Source organism: Maylandia zebra, linkage group LG16 (assembly GCF_041146795.1).
Source record: "Maylandia zebra isolate NMK-2024a linkage group LG16, Mzebra_GT3a, whole genome shotgun sequence".
Lineage (NCBI taxonomy): Eukaryota > Metazoa > Chordata > Actinopteri > Cichliformes > Cichlidae > Maylandia > Maylandia zebra.
In genome coordinates this window covers 19505801-19526078 of record NC_135182.1, presented here as the reverse complement: position 1 = coordinate 19526078, position 20278 = coordinate 19505801, and the positions used below count along the sequence as shown (strand labels likewise).

Here is a 20278-nt window from a genome sequence, read left to right as displayed (position 1 = left end):
CTCTGGAAGCTGCACGGAAATATACACATATCCACTTTGCTAAGCGAAAACACTCAAACACGCATTGCTCATCCACTGGATGCTTCATTGCAGTACACCCACTTTTAGTAATTGTACAAGACTGTACATTAGTAGAAGCATTTGCAAATGTCTTATTAACTGTAATTACCACACAACACGCTGACGGATAATGGGTTTTGAATGAAGCAGGTCTTCTCCGCATTTCCTGTGAGGTGACATCACAGAACCAAACAAACAAACAAACAAACATCCTGGAAAAATTTGAACTCAGTCATGAAGTAAAGATGGCTTCAAATGAGGAGACTTCATGTGGTACGGGAGTGGCGCACTGCTTTTGCGTGCCAACAACAACAACAAAGAAAAAAAAAAAAACACCTCAGAGGGACTCATCAACGCAAGACATAAAGGCCAAGGGTGCACAGAGAATTGTGAGTAGCTCCTGATGTAGGAGTTGCACTCGAGCATGAGCTTTTTACAACTTCATCAACACCTCAAGGACAAAAGTTGGGCAAAGAATGATTCAGAGTGGCTTTTATAGAATTCTGTGTTCATTTTCAGGAGGTTGTATCACTGGAGATTTATTTGAATTATATTAGCAGTTATATTAGTAGTTATTTGGATAGGTGTTAAGCACAATTAAGCACAATTAACTGTTAACTGTTTGCAGTAGATTTATATTTTAGAGGTTTAAAAACAGTATATGAATGTTGTTACAGTGAGCTACAGAAGCTATCTCCAGTCTCACCTCTTACAGGGGATGCCTAAAAAGTTCATGTACACTATACTGTACCTAATGTGACAACTGTATAAGCCCTCCAGGGAAATAGCAATGAGTAGACCTACCCATCCCATCCTGTGCCCATTCCATCCCCGCTTACTTCTCCACTCAAGAGAGGCAGTGCATTTTCCTTAAAGGCTAAACTTACATTTTGAATTCATTAAGGGTTTTATGGTCACATGGTTTAATTGGGCATTATTGTTTTGCATCCCCCAGGGTTGTGGGGACTGGGTGCATTTCTGTAAGAGACTCTCACGCGTTACCTTTTATTCCTCCGGGCCTCCTTCTTATCCATAATGACAGGGACACAGTTCGTAAGCTCGGTCCAGTCTGCATGCAGTCCGCAGCTCCAGCCCGTAGAGAACCGGGAGAAGAGCCAGGACTCTTCTTTCCCCGGTCGGTGGCACGTGCATTTCTTCTGCCCTGGCTTGCAGTCGCACGGCTGCTCCAAGCGAATATTCCTCACCAAGTGCCTCCCGAAAGTCGTCCCCCCGGTCTTCTGGATGTGCAAAAACACTATCACGTCGTCCCCTTTGATGTTGAACTCCACGTGTCTGTCAAGGTCTCTTTCAGTGAAGTTGAATTTCGACGATAGTTTCGGAGGGCTGTCATCCTCCAGGTCTTGATCTCTGTAGAAATCATCGCTGTCCTGATAAGGGGTTGAAAGTAGACTCACCCCTCTAAATTTCTCCTCAGTCTTAAAGTGGCATGAATTACTGCCAGCGGGACATATGTACTGATAACCTATCATAACAAAAAGGACAGCTAAAATAGGAACTAAAATGAGCTTACTGGATCTATCATCCATCATATCAAGATAGTGTCTTCATTCCGTTACTGTGAATAATAAGGAGCACCCGTGGACACTTCGGAGATCAATGTTCCTCCATGCCTCAGACAGATTAAAGATGCCTATATTTTAAATGCAACACGTTGATCAGATAACACTCTCCAAAGACACTCAGACAAAATGAGAAGTCCACCTTAAGGACTCTAAAATACTGCACGCCGTCTGCACTGCGTTGGAAGTCCTGTCCGTATTCAAGAGTCATGGCAATTAAATCTCTGCCTGTCCAACTTCTGAAGCCGGTGTGGAGCTGCATCCAAGCCGACGACTCCCATGCCTCGGTATCAAGTTGAAAACGAAGCAGTCGGATGAGAGAGTTTTTAGTTTGACTCCCTCTTTCTTTCTAGTGCTGGTCCCATGCAGTGTAAATCACAGTGTGGTTCAGTGCATCTTCATACTTATTTCTGCAGAAATGTCGCACGGCTTCTTGTTGGGCTGCATGAATGCTCCGGCAGGGTACGGCATCCTTTACGGGTTGAGACAGAACTGACTGTAGTGAAGCAGTGCGTTTGAGAGGATGCTGCTGCATCCGAGCCGACAAATAGGCGTTATGCTCTCGTCGCGGTTGGGCTGGGAAAGCTCCTCATCCCATCCCGTCCATCCCGTCCATCCCATAATCTTGTTTAACACAGTGCGAAGCCAGAAGCCCACACGGATATTGAACGGAGACAATACTGAGATTTATTCACATTTAAATACAAAGACCTTCCAACCTATCTATCTATCTATCTATCTATCTATCTATCTATCTATCTATCTATCTATCTATCTATCTATCTATCTATCTATCTATCTATCTATCTATCTATCTATCTATCTATCTATCTATCTATCTATCTATCTATCTATCTATCTATCTATCTATCTATCTATCTATCATTTCCTTTGCGCACCCTGTTATTGTCCCATTATCTGCAGCTCAGTCATGTAACCCTATTATTTTTGTGTCACTATATTGGCTAACTGCCCTTATAGTGTCGTTTGGATGGCTATTAAATTTAGAAAGGCTTAAATGCACCTTTAAAGTGAGGTCGAAATTGAGTTTAAAGTAATAGTCTGCTTCCCCACACAATAGTCTGCACATTTTGGACATAATACTTTACCGGTCATGTGAAGACAAGACAAGCATGTGAAAACAACAATGTCTCTCCGCGGGCAACAATGTCTCTCTGCGGGTACATTTGCAAAGTAGGGTCACACAAAAACAAAAAAACAAAACAAAACAAAAAAACAAACAACCCCCCCCCCCCCCCCCCCCAAACAAAAAAACAAAAACAAATCATACATAACAATCTTTACTGATCTTTAGGGAAATCTAATAAAAACTAAAAAAGGAATGAATGGATAACTGATATAGCTTTAAAGTAGTTCAAATAATCTATAACATTATTATTATAATGATTATTATTATTATCATCACTATCATTATGAAGGCTACAAAAACTAAGTTATTCTAAACGTAATGTAACAACTTCGGTTAATTTTTGGATTCACTGTTTTGGATTTTTCCTTTCCACAGCCTACAGGAAGTGTCTGGAGATTCACACTGGAGATTCAACAAATACACACTTACACACGCGCGCGCGCGCGCACGCATCACTCACTACTAGTGTTGCTACAACATGCTCTAGTGCTTGAGCTTCAGCGTCTGTCTCTTTAGCTGTCTGCCAATGTGCCAGAATAATTTGCCACATTATCATCTAATTTAATTTAATTATACAACGATCTTTCTCGCCTGGTCTGTATAAACAATATAAAAAACGGTGTTTTAAAATAATTAAAGGCCACGTTTTGTTTTCCGGTTTCCGGTTCTTTCGGGTAGGAATAACGGTCCGCGCGAGACACCTCGACACCCCGCAACCCCGGTAACAGGCTAGCCGTACAGGCTGTTAGCTGCCCAAAATATCCAGCTGAATGAAGCCCTTTGCTTTGTATGGAAACCACTAGCATCACTGACTGGGTGAGCTCGATGTTATTGGCAACACTGTAGCTAAATAATAGTCTGTCCACTGTTACGTGTTTGTGGCAACCCATGCTCGTGGTCTCCGTTAGTCAAAACACGCTGCTGGGATGTTTTAGTTCATGTCACGGCAGCTGACTTGTAGTCTGCAGCTAAGTTAACTTCACTCCTTTGCCTGACCCTTATGAGGAGACGTTATTTTATTATTACTCTCCTTGGTTAACGAGGACCTCTCATGTTTCTAGCATCTCCCATAATCTTGCGAGCTGTTTTTTTCTTCTTCAGACGAGTATGTGTGCGTGTGTGTTGGCTTTGAGGTTGAGATAATAACTCAGAGTAACTACGTGGCACTCAATGGCACCTCTCAAAAGCTGAACTGACGGCGTACCTTTTTGCTCTCTACCACTGCTATAGGTTCATGTTCCATCGCGACAATGAGGAGCGTTATTGTGCTGTCGCTACTGGTGCTGAACATAAATCACGTAATATCAGCCCCCAAAGGCGTCACTGCCAGTCTTAAAGCCAAGTGGAGCATGACGCCTTTCCTCCTGGAGACGAGGTACAGTACTTTTCTTGGAAATGCATATGTGCAATAAAACGGGGCACAGCCAGGTGCCCCTCCTCCTAAATGCACTGCTTTGATCTTTTATTAATCCGCGGTTTGTATTTTAATCTTTAAATGTCCTAAACAGAAAATAAAATCTCATTACACTTCCCAGAGACAGGTCAGGACCAGAGACTAGAAATATTGAATGATTTCTATTTTTGCACTGCATTCACCTGAAAGCAAACTGAAATTATTTATTTAGTATTAAAGTAGTTACTGATTGCTATTCATTAATGCATTTATTTATTTATCCAATACTAATTCTTTCACTTCTTACATCAACACTGATGTTTTCGTAACCAAAACCTTCACCAAATCTTTCCTTGCAGACTGATGGATAATAGCTCTAACTTTGGTGATTCAGCCAACCTTGGGCTGAAAGTTCCACGAATATTACTAGGAAACTCTATTCTCCCTTTCCTACTTCTTTTTTTTTTGGTTTGTTTTTGCTTTGTTTAATATCACTGCAATTAAGGATTTATAATAGTATATTGTATTACCAGATAAAGGTCACAGCCTCAATGTTCTCCACGGTAACTGTGCTCATGGTCATAAATACATTGTAGTTTACCATCATTTAGCTTTTTTGAAAGACTTTCTTGTGTTACATTGTAGCTAAACTAAAACAGAATATCATTTGTGGAAAAATCAGTCTCGTTATATTGACAGCCATCATCCAGAATGATTAATCCCATCACAGACCTAACAATTTAAAAAGTGCATTCTGTCCATTTACAATAGACTTTAAGTAATAGACAGAAGTTATTTCACTGTGTTTATCACAGTAGAAAACAGTGCTGGAACATTTAGAAAACCTTAATTCTCACATTTATATTATTATTTATTATTCAGCACAGAACCATTTATCTTTCAAATTAAATCACAAGTGTCACCAAGCAAGGCCGTTTTCATGGGGACCAAATATAAACATCACTTTGTTTATGTTATGAGTTGCCTTATTATGATTTCTGAAGGACACTTATGTAAAAAATCACCACAAAAACGTTCTGCTTTATTACTCTTGGAAGGTTATTCAGATTTTTATACTGGTTATTTATTGATTTAATGTAATTTTACTGCCTTTAACTTTTTTAAATCACCTTAAAATATAACTTCGCTGTATCCCTGTTGGTGTACTTCTGGTAAAGTTGATACGCTTAAAGCTGGAATGTCTGTCTTCTCTGTTGCATCCTTCTTTGTGGCCTCTCCTGTTTCAAAATAGTCTGTGATGATTTTATCATCAGTGTTAGTTTTACCAATCTCTTTGGTAACCTTGTAGAAATCTTCGTATATAATTGGATTGTGTGTTTAAATAGCCGTAGTAAAAAACTTGATCCTTTATCTTGTTTAATGATGAGTTACAGTGGATATGTGCACAGTTACTTCCAGAAATTAATGATTTTGGTGGTCTGTAGTTTTAACTGCTGAGGAGCAAAATAATGTTTGCTTATTATACTTACGTATTTTCATGTGCAGCGAATTTATTGGAGAAGATGGGAATGAGAAATTCTGGCAGTTTGTCGACACTGTAAAAGAACTTACTGTATACAAGCACGGAGGTATGTCTATTTTTACATTAAACTATTACTTTTATATGAAGAGGTGTAACTCATTGAACTGAGTTTTGAGTTTTTGTCCCACCACTGTTTATTCTACAGAGTCAGTGCGCTCGTACTACAACTTGATCATTAAGAAAGCCGGACAGTTCCTCACAGATCTTCAAGTTAATCTTCTCAAATTTGCTCTTGCCCTGCGCTCCTATTCACCAGCTGTTCATGCATCCCAGCAGGTATGTTCTGATCAAAGTGTTATAAAGTAATATTTTCAGCTCAGTTCAGTTTAATTTGTACAGATCCAGTTTAAAACTCAGTCATTTCAAGGCAATCCAGGCAATCCTCTACAGGCAAGCACCTAGCAGTGTTGCGGAGGAAGAACTGTTCCCACCCTGGGAGAGCCAAGCTCACGGCGTGGCAGCCCTCCACTGGGGGGTCACAGAAAGTATGATGAAAAACAAACAAAACAACACAAAAATGAAAAGAAAAAGTAGAAGAACATTCTCTGTATGAATTTCAGAAGTGGGAAATGAGGGGGTTTAAAAACAGAGGAGACTGGAAAAGACAAGCTCAGTGCACTAAGGGCTCAACTGATCCAACCCTAACTAAACACTTTTATCAAAATAAAACTTTTATGCCTAACCTCAAAAGTAGAGAAGTGGTCGTGTTATAATCACATGTATTTTAAAACGAGTAATTCAGGTGGGGACCAAACCAGCAAACCCTGGCTTTAGTAAGGTTATGTTGTAGCCATTACTTTACCAAACATTCTTTTTCTTCCTTCTGTTCATAACAGATAGCCAAAGATGAGCCTCCGCCTGAGGCTTGCCCAGCCTTTGTCTCCATCCATGGGCAACACAGCTGCAGCACCAAGGACATCAAGAAGCTCCTTAAGGCAGCTGCAGGCAGGTAACATGGAAGTTTGAATTTATGTATGTAGTTATTTGAAACTTTTTAAAATTGTGTTTTTAATATTTGATGCTTTCACCTATCAATGTTTAGCTCTGGGATATCTTTAACCACATTTTCCAAATGTTCACAGGCCAAAACCATATTTATACAAGAACGATCACACATATCCAGGGGTCAATATAACAGATGTGCCAGTTGTGATCTTGTATGCAGAGATTGGAACAAAGAAGTTCACCTCTTTTCACAAGGCACTGTCAGAGAAAGCTGAAAAGGGCACACTTACATATGTGCTGCGTCATTTTGTAGCGGTGAGTAGAAATATACCCTCCTCCCCCCACTGCTTTGCCTTAACTCTCACTTACATTCCACTTATTAATTATTATTAATATATATAAATATTTTTGTAGACGTGGTTAATTGTAGAGAATAAAAACAAAATTCTAAATGAACTTTGAAATTACTGATGAACTAGTGTTATCAGAGCAACAGTGACGAATAAAGTTTGACTTTTGCTCTCTGCTGTTTTGGTAGAATTAATTTTAACAGACTTCTTTTTGTTTAATTATTGTCTTTAAAAAGAAGTAAATTAGATTCATTTCCAGCAGTGAAATTAAAATAAAACATTGATGCCATCTTTGTGTATATTTTTTTTCTCATGATTACTGATTACTGCTAATCAGTGATACAACAGGAAACTTCTCTTTAGTAAATCTCTTTAAGGAAACTGTGTTTGAACAGCACTGCTATCGCTCAAACATAGTTCATCCTGCTTACTTAGAATTAGCTGCTTCACTGGGTGAATGGGTTAAATGCAGAGGAACTATTTCCCTATGGGGACTAACATGCACACTTTACACTTTACACTTTTAGCATCAAAGACAGCATAAAGAAATAGAAGTACCCACAGCAGCCACTGAATAGTTTTGAATTCTGTGTTTTGAAGTTTGTTTTAGCTGCTGCAATGTGGGTTTTTTGGATCCAGAAGCTAACTTATTCAGGTGAAAGGGTAAGGTGCTAAGTTGTCAGCCAATGCTTGATAGTTTGGTAGGCAAGCTGGATTCCGTGCTGGCAAACTGTGTGGGTGCAATACACAGATACACACATTATTGTGGCAGGTAACAGATTAGTACAATAATAGAATTTCACTTTCCAAAACTGAAGCACAAACCTCTTGGATGGTCTGTACCACACAGCAAGCAATTAACATAAGCCTGAGAATTCATTATACACCATCTCCACACACAGTAAAAAAGTCTAATAACTGGAAGTACTGGAGGTGAGGCCTAAAGACACCCATCAGCTCCAGCTGCTTATGTCTAGACACACTCCTAACTCTAGCATCTAGGTGGATGAGTTATAAAAAATCTCCTTCATCAGAGTTTTTATAAAGTGGGAAGGTATCCATAGAGTCATAAACCATTTTGTTTTTATCAGACTGTAAATTAATCCATCTATCCATGCTGCTGAGCTTATCCAGTTCAGGGTCTTGGAAGGCTGGAGCCTATTCAAGCTATCATGGAGTGAAAGGCAGTGAACGCCCTGGCTAAGACAGAGAAACAGACAACTATTCACTCACATTCACAACTACAGCCAATTTAGAACTGCCATTATTAACCTAACACATGCATGTCATTGGACTGCAGGTGGAAGTTGGAGTACCTGAAAAGAACCCACACAAGTATGGGGGGAAACTCCACTCAGAAAGGCCCCTAGTCAGTTACTGGATTCAAAGCCAGGACGTTGTTGCTGTGAAGCAAAAGTGATAACTACTGCAACACCTGAATAAGCTTTTTAATGCTATAAAGTTGGAAATTATAACATGGGAATTTATGGGGATGCTTGCTTTTGTAGACAGCCTGAATTAGTCACTCGAGGAACTGGAGATCTTAGAAATTTTGTCTTTGCCTCAGAGGTTTCTCCTTGATTAACATGAGCAATATCACAGCAATGTGTTTTGTCCACTAAAGAGGAGCAATGCCATAAAAAAAACAAAAACCCCAGATTCACTTGTTGTTGTTCACATAAATCCTGTTTTCCATCTGAGCTTAGAAAAAAGACGCTAAATTGTTCAACATCAGTGTCATTTGTCAAAGCGTATTTATTTGGTGAACATGTTGGAGGGCTACTTCATTAGGTGATAAGTCATACAGGAAAGATATCTGATTCAAAAGAAAATGGAACACTGGCTTCAAATCTTCTGTGATGTGTTAGCAGTTGTTCCATTAGTAGCATTCGATTAGCTTTTTAAAAAAATTAAAGCTAGAGTGCCGACTGCATGTTTGTTGTTTGTTGCTGCTGTTTTGTCTATCCTTCTTTTTAAATTAACTCTGTCACAGAGGTTATGTTTTCACTGAAGTTTGACTCCTAGCAGGATTTTGCAAAAAGAACCCCAAAAAAACAAGCCAAATTTCATGATGAAAGATGGCCAGAAAAAGTTAACACTTTACTGTAAACAGTCTTTTTATCCATTACTTATATTTTCTGTCATGAAAAAAAATGTTGTTCCTCATAGTTTTTCCTGATCAAATGGACACTGCTGAACAACACGTATGACTGACCAATGTTCAGAGGTAGAATTAACAGATTTCTAAAAACTAACTGACAAACAGATGCCTTTGAAAGTAGGAAATGTGCTTTTCTTGAAGAAAAGCGGTGTGTAGGTGTGGAAGCTTCCTCGTTACGCTTGTGAAAGATTGAAGCAGTGTCTGGGTGACACAGGTGTCAAGGTTGAATGTCAGTGTATCTGCTGCTGTACGTGTCAGTTTGTGTGCTTTTTGTTCCCACAGGTAAACTGTTTCATAGTCTATAACTTTCACTGACTGTAGTCTTGAAAAATCTATAAAAAGGCAACATGTTTTGCCACAGGTATGTGGGCACCTAGATATGGGCTTAAAGATGTGCCATGCTGAAACAAACTGAACAAAAACAAATGTAATTAGGAGACGTACTTTACATCGATTCTGGCTGTAAAGCCAGGGTGATCTTTGTGCTGTCATTATCTCTCACTTCTATAGGAAGTTTATAAGGTGTCAGCACTAGTCAGCGTGTCACTAGTGTCAGCGTGTTCTGTTGTGGCTAAACCGTTGTTGCTTCGAGACATTTTCCACTTCATAACTCCAGTTATAGTTGACCAGGGGAAAAAATTATTACAAAGATGGCATCCAGCGACAGTCTCAAGCCAAAACTCACCCAGTGTGATGCATTCTACTTCAAATGTGTTTGAATGTAGTTTTGTTCACATAGAGTATAGTGGGTACATATAGGCAGAAAGTATCTTCTGTATAGAGCTCTAATTCAGATTCAACTCTGCACTGTTTTACATTGCTTTGCTTTTATTTGATACAGAATCCAAAGCCTCAAAAGATGCTTTTATCTGGGTATGGTGTTGAGTTGGCTATCAAAAGCACAGAATACAAAGCTGTGGATGACACTGAAGTAAAAGGTCAGTTAGTGATTTATCCAGCATTGTGTGTTGAACTCTGTTTCTCAGGCAAGTAAACACGAATCTCTTGCTTTATAGATTCAAAGACGGTTATAAATGTGGAGGATGATGATAATGATGAAGTCCAAGGATTCTTTTTTGGGACATTAAAGTAAGTAATATATTATCAGTCCTAAAGATGTTTTAATCGTTTATTTTTCTGTTGTTTTTGTCACTGTGTATTTGACACCACTTGATTAGGAGTCAAAAAGAAATCTTCACCTTGTATCGTGTCTTTCTGTTTTTCTTTTATCTCTCTTAAGGAAATCTCATCCTGAACTCCAGGAGCATCTTGTTGAGCTTCGCAAACATCTTCTTGAGAGTACCAATGACATGGCCCCTCTCAAAGTGTGGGAAATGCAAGGTATCAGGTTTTTTTCCTTTCAGTGCTGTTGACAACAGTTTGAGGATATTTTTCAATGTCTGTCTGCATTTGCTATTATCATGCACTAAGAAAAAGCTTAGATTTATTGAAACTGAAAAGAGGATCAAAGGTGAGGCCTTCACTGTGTATGTTTTATTACTGATGAAGTGCAGGTGAGGTTTATTTTACTTTTTATTTTTTAATGTAATATTTATTTACCCAGGAAGTAATCATACATTGTGATTAAAAAACAGTTTTTCAAGGGAGTCTTGGCCAAGAAAGCACAGCATTGCAAGGTTACAAAAATTGTAAAATCACAAAAAAGCCAACCTGGGACACATTAAAACAAGGAAAGGACTGCAGATACATGGAGTAAAATCCAGCTTTTTACTTGCAGTTTTTTTTTTTAAATCAGCGTTTCAAGTTCCCCCAGGGAGAGAAAATTATTGAGCCTTAGTGTGTTTTGAAGGTTACTTCGTGACCCGGTCATAAAATCAAAGAAGGCTGTTCTACCAAGTTCTGAATATATCTTGGGTACCCTGTAGAGCAGTGATCTACAGAAGCAATATCATAAGGGGAGAGAGGGAGTTTAACATTATTTCTGCGTAAAAATATGTACCGCTGCTAATGTCACATTAAACTTAATAAGGGCCAAGAAATCTGATTATAAAGTACTCATTGGTAGGTGGCAATTGCTTGGCTGCAATAAGTCCACAACATATGTGGAACTGCTCATGGCGTGGATGTTGTCACATTGCACTATAAACAGCAGCTACAATGAAAGCAGTGTGAAAATGGTGCATTTGTGAGTGGAGCTCTGCTTTGGAAACTTACAGGGTTGATATTGTATGGGTCTGAGTGATGTGAGTTTTGTCATCAGACGGTGAGCATGAGGCTCTGAGTGGATGTCCGAGTGCCTACCATTTTTATTTTGATGGTCCTGACAGTTAACTGTATTCTGTAAATGTGCAACAGCCCATGGTGCACAATCTCACTGAACAATGTGAGTTTTCACAACACTGTGCTGATCTATAAGCTGAAGACACACTCTTAAAATAAAAGCTCACTACCTTCCTGTATTTAATGCAGCTCTGCAGAGAATGAGTGCTAAAGGTGTAACCACCGAAAATATACATTGTGCTACACAGCTGCCATCGCTAAATTTAATAGGCATTCGTTTGCTGCTACATTGCTGCCTCTTTCTTTTTAAATGCCCCTTAACGGTCTGCATACACTGAGTATTCAGTGAGTTTTCGTAACAATTTTAGCCAAATGTTACAATGAGGCTTGCAGTTCTTGAAGGGTCGTCTGGAGCCTGTGGCAGAGAAGAGAATGCAGCTGTGTAGATTATTGCGTCATCTGCATAGGAAATACACTTAAGTTGTGCAGGTGCCCCTTCTAGTGTTATGTATTTAAAAGAAAATAGAGCTTGAAAAGCTAATAGCCACCTTTGACTTTACCTTTGCATTCATAGATGTATAAATGTTGATCATTTCTTTTGTTCGATCTATGTAGATTTGAGTTTCCAGGCAGCTTCTAGAATCATGTCTGCACCAAAGTTTGATGCTTTAAAGCTCTTGCGAGATCTCAGTCAGAACTTTCCAAGCAAAGCCAGGTAAGAAAATTCATCCTATTTTATTTTTTTTCTTGCTCAATGGTTAACACGTTTTATGTGGTTTCACAATTCCTGTCAAAGCCCTGCCCTGTATGAATCTTGGCCAAACAAATGCTGTTCTTAAAGTGCACATAAAGTATACCTTTTATAGCCCCATTTATTTGAGCATTATTACTCCTTTCTGTGACAATTTGTAACCCTGCAATGAATGTAGATAATTTGTTGTACAGGGATCTAATCAGCTTTTTTAAAAGATGTTTGCTTATTTTGGTACCGGCAGCTTGTAATAACTTCAAAAAGTGCTGAGTAAGAGTCGGGTGTTTACAGGGAATTGACTGCAAACGCACCATCTTGAGGACCCACAGGTTTTTGGAAATTAAAACTGGCATTTTACTGCCGGCTGGGGATGCGGTAAAAGCTGATGGTGACTGTACATGTTTTACTGTTCCCACAGATCACTGACAAGAGTGGCTGTAAAGCAGGAAATGAGAAAAGAAATTGAGGAGAACCAAAAGGTGCGATATCATAGCGTAGTTGCTGTCTTTGATAATATCTGTTGCCATTGCACACATTCTATTTTAGAGAATCAGTTTCTAATCTCTGTGTCATATAAATTTCACAATAAATTTGACATTTTATTTTTGCTTTTCTCCTACTCTCTTACTACCCTTACTTGTTTCTGTAGTCTCAGTGCACATCGTTTCATGTGAAAAGATCAGACATTAATGTTAGAATCAATCATTTAGGGCTTTTGGGATTCAACTAACACTTTGAGCTTGTTCTTTCAGCACCTCAGTGAGACCATTGGTGTTCACCCAGGAGACGGTGAGCTCTTCATCAACGGGCTGCACATTGATCTGGACATTCACAATCCCTTCAGGTAGGAACACAGCAGGAAGGTACAGTCATATGCCTGTGCTCCCCCCTGGAAGCGCCAGACCTAGGGTGATCTTTGTGCAATACGATCATGACTTGCTGTAGTAATTTTAAGTTTTCAATATGTATTAAATCCTAATATTTGATGTGGTTTGAATTGTCATTTTCCACAATATGGATACATGAATGCCAGCTTCACCTTTTTTTCCTCTTGGACAGAATAACCCATCCTTCTCACTCACAAAGAGTGCTGTCTTCTTCTTTTAGCTGGTCGTCTCCTTGGCTCTGGCTGAATTACTTTTTTAATGGTGTTAGCAAGATAAAAGTCCAGGGCTTCTCTGACTTATATTTTGTGGACAAAGAAAACATTTTCCATCATGGTATATTGAATATTGCTTTCAATACCACAGATATAATATATGATTATATCAACCAGATATTCATCAATGAATGAATATCTGGTTTAATGTATCTGGCTGGGGCTATATTTTTCATGTTTTTCCTGATAGAAATATTGCATAATAACTACCACTTGTAGTGAATGTCACTTGTTATAAACAAAATAATATGTTTTAAAGTAAGGACACAATAAATTGCATTAATAAAAGACATTCTCTGATAGAAGTAAAGCATTTGGTGCAATGCATATATACTGACACACAGATGGAATCAAAGACTAACACATCATTTTGCACTTTCAGCATCTTGGACATACTTAAGTCAGAGGCCAAGGTCTTAGAGGGTCTACATAATCTAGGCATAAAAGGAGAACATCAAGATAAGCTGCTGAGATTACCTGTGAATGCTGTGGATGACAGTTATGCCTTAGATATCAGACACCCAGCCATAATGGTAAGTGATGTCTAAAAGGACTATATTCCCAGATCAACACACGTGTTCTTGTTTAGGGATCCTAAAGTAAGAAATTAGTAGAGCAGTCATCGGCCTATTGCAACAATCTGAAGCTATCCAGGAACCTCATTTATTTGGAAGTTATTAAGTTGGAAGTTAGCCAAGAAATGTTATTAAATTAAAAACTTGCAAGTTTTCATTTGATGCCTCTGGCAATTTTATTACATTAAGTACTATAAAAATGTCAGAAATATATGACGATATTAAGCCTGTCCACCCTCAACCAAAATATTTGTCAACTTGCATTTCCCCTGCTGATAGTCTGCTGGTGAGGCTTCATAGTTACACAGAGAAAGACCAGTATTATTGCCAGATGGATCGTTATGCATCAAAACTAGCCAGCTTCACTGGCATTCTACTTGCTTTATTTGCATGTATATAATTCCTCTGCTGAGGAGGACGTGTTGCATGATTGGTGCCATTTGTTTGTTTTTCAACAAGATTACACAAAACTACTAAGCTGAATTTAAATGTGGGAAAAGGAGTAACCCAATAAATTTCACAGCTCTAGATCACTTTCTTTAATATTGTGAAATAGAACATAGGGCAATCGTGGCTCAAGAGTTGGGAGTTCGCCTTGTAATCGGAAGGTTGCCGGTTCGAGCCCCGGCTTGGACAGTCTCGGTCGTTGTGTCCTTGGGCAAATTTCAAGTGTATATATCTATAAAATTCCACATTCCTAAATGAAATGTCTCTAAATTCTTACATATGACAACCAGAGAGGAAGTCTGAACTGTTCATGCATTAAATATTTAATCCCTCTGTTATTTTTCATATTTTGGCTGCACCTTTGGGATTACTGTTATTATTAACTAGTGAATATTTTCCCACTAACTCTTCTGCGCCCTGTACCTGTACATTTTAGTGGATAAATGACATTGAGAATGACCTAATGTACCGAAGCTGGCCAACTGGTGTACAGGAGCTCCTCAGAGCCACCTTTCCCGGAGTCATCCGGCAGATCAGACGCAATTTCTTTAACCTGGTGAGTTTATCAGAACAAGTGAAGTACCAAGTGAGAGACAAGCCAGTAAATTCACAAATGGTTTGAGTACTAGTCAGCTGGACTTTGCATTTCCTATTTGTTTACACTGCATTAATGCAATAAAGAAAAAACAGTGGTGTGGGTAATAAAGGAAATGGAGCTGAGACAGGTCTTTATTATACATTTAAATTGTACATGTCCTAGGATTTGTCAGACAAAATAAAAAATTGAAATCACTGCCTCTGTTTTTCTAGTTTGTCTGGGTTCAACTTGCTGATGTGTTGGTTTTTGATTTGTTTTTTTCTAAAGTTTGCTTCATGTGTAAGTCAGGTTGGCACACAGTTGTTTGCAAAGCTTTACGACCAGGGGTTGATAACGATACCTCTGCTGTTAGGTGCTGTTCTTAGATCCACTGCAGGAAGAAAGTGGTGAGCTCGTGAAGCTAGCAGAGCTTTTCTACAAGCATAAGATCCCCCTGAGGTAGATGCTGCAATTTTTCACACCTCCACAGCTGTTTATATGGTCCGCTCTTGGCATTCATAATCTTTACCTGGTAGTGATTCTCATTTCACCTGCAAATTGAATACTTGTTTTGTCCCGTTTGTACAGAATTGGATTTGTGTTTGTTGTCAACACCAAAGATGAGATTGATGGCTTCTCAGATGCAGGGGTTGGATTTTACCGACTGCTGAATTACATTGCAGACGAGTATGATTTACCCCAGGCTCTGATGTCTGTGGTCTCAGTAAGTATATCGCATATATAAATCTCTGTTGTTTTAGCAAGTGTTTCTTGCCAGCTCATATCTCTGCGTGCCTAGGAAATCAGTTGCATAATATTTTACTTGTGTTATCCTACAGTTTGAGACATTGTTGAAATAGATGAGTCAGTGGTATTTTTCCTCAGCTATCTGCTTTTTAAAATTGCGGTGGAAAGTACTGACACTGAGAGGGATCCGAAGAGAGTGATGGTCAAGTCTGAACTTCCTTGCTACTCTCTTGCAGCTGTATAGCAAAGTCGATGTAGGGGAGACGCTCTCTGCTGATACAATCACTGCTTACCTAAAGAGAAAATTCCCAAAAGCCAATTCTGAAAGGATTCTAGGAGTTGAATCAGAGTATGATGATAAAAGGAAGGTAAGATGTTTTTTTGTTAATTGAAAGTAAAAGTAATAACGTATGATTGATGAAGAGCAGCAGGTCTGATTTTAACTTTTGTTGGCTGTAGGATGGTGCGCTCTTCTACAAAAAGAGTGGCTTGGGTGCCCTGCCTTTGGCTTTATTTAATGGAGTCCCTTTGAGCCCTGATGAGATGGACCCAGAGGAGCTGGAAACAGTCATCCTTCAGCGCATAATGGACACCACTACTGCCTTTCAAAGAGCCGTCTTTATGGTATGATGCATATGCATGAAACGAGACTCACTCTTCATATTCAGCCTATGAAACCAATGTGTTTTTTTTTTGTCTTGTTGTTGTAATGAGAGGTGAAATTTTTACATTCATATATAGGCAGGTTTGTCCTGCATATGAAAGAAAATCTGACCAAAATTAGCAGCAATGTCATTAAAACATCTTTTTAAAGAGTTTTCTTTGAATGGAGATTAATTTACTGAGTGACAAAATACAGTTTTAATTTTCAAATGGGAAGAAATGAGAGGGAAATTCATAAGACTTCTGTTAAGTAAAGCAATGCGTACTCATTACCTTAATTATATGTGGACCAATAATGATTCATTTCCCAAAGGCCCACTTTGAGTCAGGAAAAACCCAGACATGAGTGAACTGAAGTACTCAAGCACTGGGGAACTGCACCGGTGGCAATTTGTTCATGCTGTCAGTTATGTAACTAACACACTTTATGTCCTTCACCTTATAGGGCCAGTTATCTGAAGGCTCAGATGTGGTAGACTATCTAATGGAACAGGCCAATGTGGTTCCCAGGATGAACCCTCTTATTTTAAGCAGTGACCGAAAGTACCTTGACCTCACAGCCACTCCAGGTGCTCCTTGTTCTATGCCATAAAATATGGATGCCACTGTTTACATTCCTCTTACGTTATACTTTCCTTTATATGCAGTTGCAGATGATTGGGAAGACACATATATGTTTTCTTATGTGGACACCAGAGACAAAACGGCAGTGATTGCTAAGAGAATGAAGTACTTCACAAATAGTGGTAAGAAGTCACTTCTTTTTGGTTTGCTTTCCCAGTAAACACTATTTCAGATGAAATCTCATATTTAGAAACATAATGCTGTATAAACTGGAATAACTACTCTACATTAATATAAGGTGTATCTGTAAAATTAGCATTTTTGTTATAAACAAATTGAATCCCACACTGCTTTGCTGATGTATGGAAATATGAAACTGGGTTTTATTAGGGCTGGCAGGCTGTGCCTCCAGCAAAATCATTGCTGGGTCTTCTGACTGGCTTTTGGCCAGCAGTCTAAATGGTCATCAGAGCTGCATTTCGCTGCTCGGGCCCAGAGTCTAGCTGCAGTGTTTCAGAGGAGGCTGATTGCCATTCTCTCTCTGTGGAGTAGCTGTCGGGCCAACTGCCTGCTTTTCTGAAGGACTGGCTGACTGGCCGGGGCGGGAATATAACCATGACAGGTGGCAAGGTTCTTCTATAATATGTGACAGATGTCTTAGTCTCTCTCACCTCTGACACAAACTAAACATTCACTATAATAACTACATTTCATTCCCCTCTCAATGTCATGTGATTATCAGTGTATAGACAGAGTAGGACCTTTTACAAGACACTGTCTTTGAAAGCTGTGTAAACATTTAGGTCAACATTGAGAGATTGAATTCTTCATAAATAAATTTGTCCTCTACTGGTGAAGTGATTATACTTGCTGTGGCTAACTAATCAGCTGCACCTGCATACTATCCCATTAATGCTGCACCTCAGTACATAAAAGCGCACAAACGTGGCCAAAATGTTATGTTAACCAAACATTAGAATGAGAAACACATGGGATCTAAGTGCCTTTAGTTGGTGCCAAATCGGAATATCTAAAAATGAAAAAAACAAAAAACCCGCTGTTCTCCTGGGATTTAATGAAAAACAGTCCCTAGTGGTACAAAAACAAAACAAACAAAAAATCTGCGACACTTCTGTGAGCAAAACAACTTGTGAAGAAGAAGAGTCAGACATGGTTGAAGCTGCTACACCTTACACTCGAAGAGAGAACAGACTGCTGCAGCTGAAGAACAGGGAAGAACAGGACACTAGAAACAACCAAAATAGACTGCTCTTGGGGATAACAGGAGACTTACGATTAGAAAGCTAAAGAATATAAAGTAGAGTCTGAGTTTAGAATGGTTTACAGTAATGGCAGTAATGGCTCTTATTTGTATTGTACACATTATTCTATAAAGATTTTACTCTTTTACCTCAGATGAGGATGGGATGACTCCTGTAACTCTGTGGGTAGTTGGGGATTTTCAGAAGGTGTCAGGACGAAAACTCTTGCTCAGTGCTCTGAAACACCTGGTAAGTAAAATCAATACTGTTCTTTTCACTTCTTTAATTTATGTTATCATTTAGGATGTACACAGGACGTCTTAGAAGGCATAACAGATAAATCTAATACTCTAACTTATCCTTAAAGCAACAAAACTTGTGCACTAAAAAAAATCAAATAGAAGTGGAAGGGATGCAGAACTCTGAAATGGTTTTGGTGGTGATTATCATGGCCGGTTCATAACAAAAACTATAATTAAAATGTCATTTTCTGCTGTGTGCTCTCACAAAAAATCATCAGTGTAGATTCGTCTTAACTGAAATATGTTGTGGTGATATTCTACAGATGAATAACGTAATAAAGCAAATGTTCTTTTTGTCATTTAGAGATCATTAGTAGTAGATTAGGTTGAAAAGGTGAGATCTTTACTTTAAAGCACTATTTTTTGAGAGCTCTTCATCAGTGACATATGTGGTAGCTGGATATATGAGCATGTCTGCTATTACTGTGAATTATAGTGCCGTTATGTTTATATGTGTGTGCGCTTGTGTGTGCAAGCAGAAGGCCAGTCCTGGAGTGCGTGTGGGGGTGATAGATAACCCCAGTGAAAAACCCTACGACGATAACACTGTGCTGTACAGGGCTATCTGGGCCTCTCTCCTCACCCAGAAGAATAAGGCTGCGGCAGAGTTTGTGCATAAACTCCTAAAAGAGGAGAGCAGCCAGCTCCTCCAGCAGGGGACCAAGATGAAAGACTTACTGATGCAGGTAAAGAGGGGATTAAAGAATGCTCTTTTCTTTTCTTTTCTTTTCAGACTACACATATTTTGTTTGGACTTTATATATATATATTCTTTTATATTAGAATCACTACTTTAAATCATATTGTAACCACATGATTTGACTTTTACCTTGAAGGTGGCAAACCTTGAAAGAGGAAAATCTAATATAAGAGCTTGTTTTTTTCACTGCTCCTTTTTTTTTTTACTTTGAGTTTTTATTTGATCAAATAGGTGTTTGTTTTAATCCAACTATTTCCAAATTTAGACATAGATTAGATGTATAGCTGCCAACAGTCCACCCATCTATATATTTTGGATGCGTTATATTCATGCTGATGTTTAGTAGAGATGGGAATCACCAGACACCATGTGATATTATATTATCGCAATATTTCACCCACAATATGATATTGTGATTTATAACATTTTCCAATATTATCAGTGCTCCAATAACGCACATTTTAATTTGTCACCTTTTTTAACTGGAAACTATGTCCTCAAAGTTAATCTTTGTCAAATATTTATTTTATTCTGTAAGATAAAGTTATTGCAGTTATTTTTTTGTTGCACAATAAGATTGTCAAGCATAGGAACGCTGTCATTAAAACCGGCCATAAATCTTGGCATAAGATGGAGTCAGTCGGATATCAGTCTGTGATCGACTGGGATCAAATTGGCAGTTTCATACAATCTATCTCTGATAATAAACCTGGGAATAATTGTGATAAATTGTTGAAAATTGTATATCTACCGTATTTCCCGGACTACAAAGCGCACCTGAATATTAGCCGCACAAGCTAAAATCAGGGGGAAATCCTGTTTTGTACATACATTAGCCGCACCTGACTAAAAGCCGCAGGTGTTTCAATGTTGACTTATCATATGTAAGAGAATATGCACAAAGGGAATTGTCAGGAAAGAGATGGCTGTTTGGAGACACACCCCTTTTATTAATATTTTGAAAAACAAGTTATGGGTACATATTTGCACAGCTTTTTAGGTATATGTAAAAGTAGCGGTAATTACAAGTACGAAACATGTACTGTGCTTCATAAATGAGTAACAAATGTAGTACATAACAATAACCTACAGCACACCAGAAAAATAG

The 20278-nt window shown here is 38.7% G+C and overlaps 2 protein-coding genes across 7 annotated transcripts in view; one reads left to right on the top strand and one right to left on the bottom strand.

Annotated features, from left to right (window-relative positions):
- The window catches only part of hs6st3b (heparan sulfate 6-O-sulfotransferase 3b), an 85419-nt gene extending 83245 nt beyond the window's left edge, over positions 1–2174 (bottom strand). The window contains exon 1 of the mRNA XM_004557807.3: positions 1063–2174. Coding sequence (XP_004557864.1) covers positions 1063–1610 — 548 coding nt within the window. The 5' untranslated portion in view covers positions 1611–2174. The remainder of the gene's footprint in view (positions 1–1062) is intronic.
- Positions 2175–3451: 1277 nt separating this feature from the next.
- The window catches only part of uggt2 (UDP-glucose glycoprotein glucosyltransferase 2), a 46007-nt gene continuing 29180 nt past the window's right edge, over positions 3452–20278 (top strand). For 4 of the 6 annotated variants that reach the window (XM_004557812.4, XM_004557810.4, XM_023153008.3 and 1 more), the window contains exons 1-22: positions 3452–3606; positions 4021–4165; positions 5690–5772; positions 5872–6002; positions 6563–6675; positions 6809–6986; positions 10024–10120; positions 10199–10271; positions 10423–10523; positions 12039–12138; positions 12593–12653; positions 12927–13018; positions 13716–13866; positions 14792–14911; positions 15306–15391; positions 15521–15656; positions 15916–16047; positions 16139–16303; positions 16788–16911; positions 16990–17088; positions 18323–18417; positions 18947–19156. In XM_004557812.4, coding sequence (XP_004557869.2) covers positions 4041–4165; positions 5690–5772; positions 5872–6002; positions 6563–6675; positions 6809–6986; positions 10024–10120; positions 10199–10271; positions 10423–10523; positions 12039–12138; positions 12593–12653; positions 12927–13018; positions 13716–13866; positions 14792–14911; positions 15306–15391; positions 15521–15656; positions 15916–16047; positions 16139–16303; positions 16788–16911; positions 16990–17088; positions 18323–18417; positions 18947–19156 — 2472 coding nt within the window. In that variant the 5' untranslated portion in view covers positions 3452–3606; positions 4021–4040. The remainder of the gene's footprint in view (positions 3607–4020; positions 4166–5689; positions 5773–5871; positions 6003–6562; positions 6676–6808; positions 6987–10023; positions 10121–10198; positions 10272–10422; positions 10524–12038; positions 12139–12592; positions 12654–12926; positions 13019–13715; positions 13867–14791; positions 14912–15305; positions 15392–15520; positions 15657–15915; positions 16048–16138; positions 16304–16787; positions 16912–16989; positions 17089–18322; positions 18418–18946; positions 19157–20278) is intronic. The other 2 variants (XM_004557813.4, XM_004557811.4) reach the window with 1 other exon arrangement.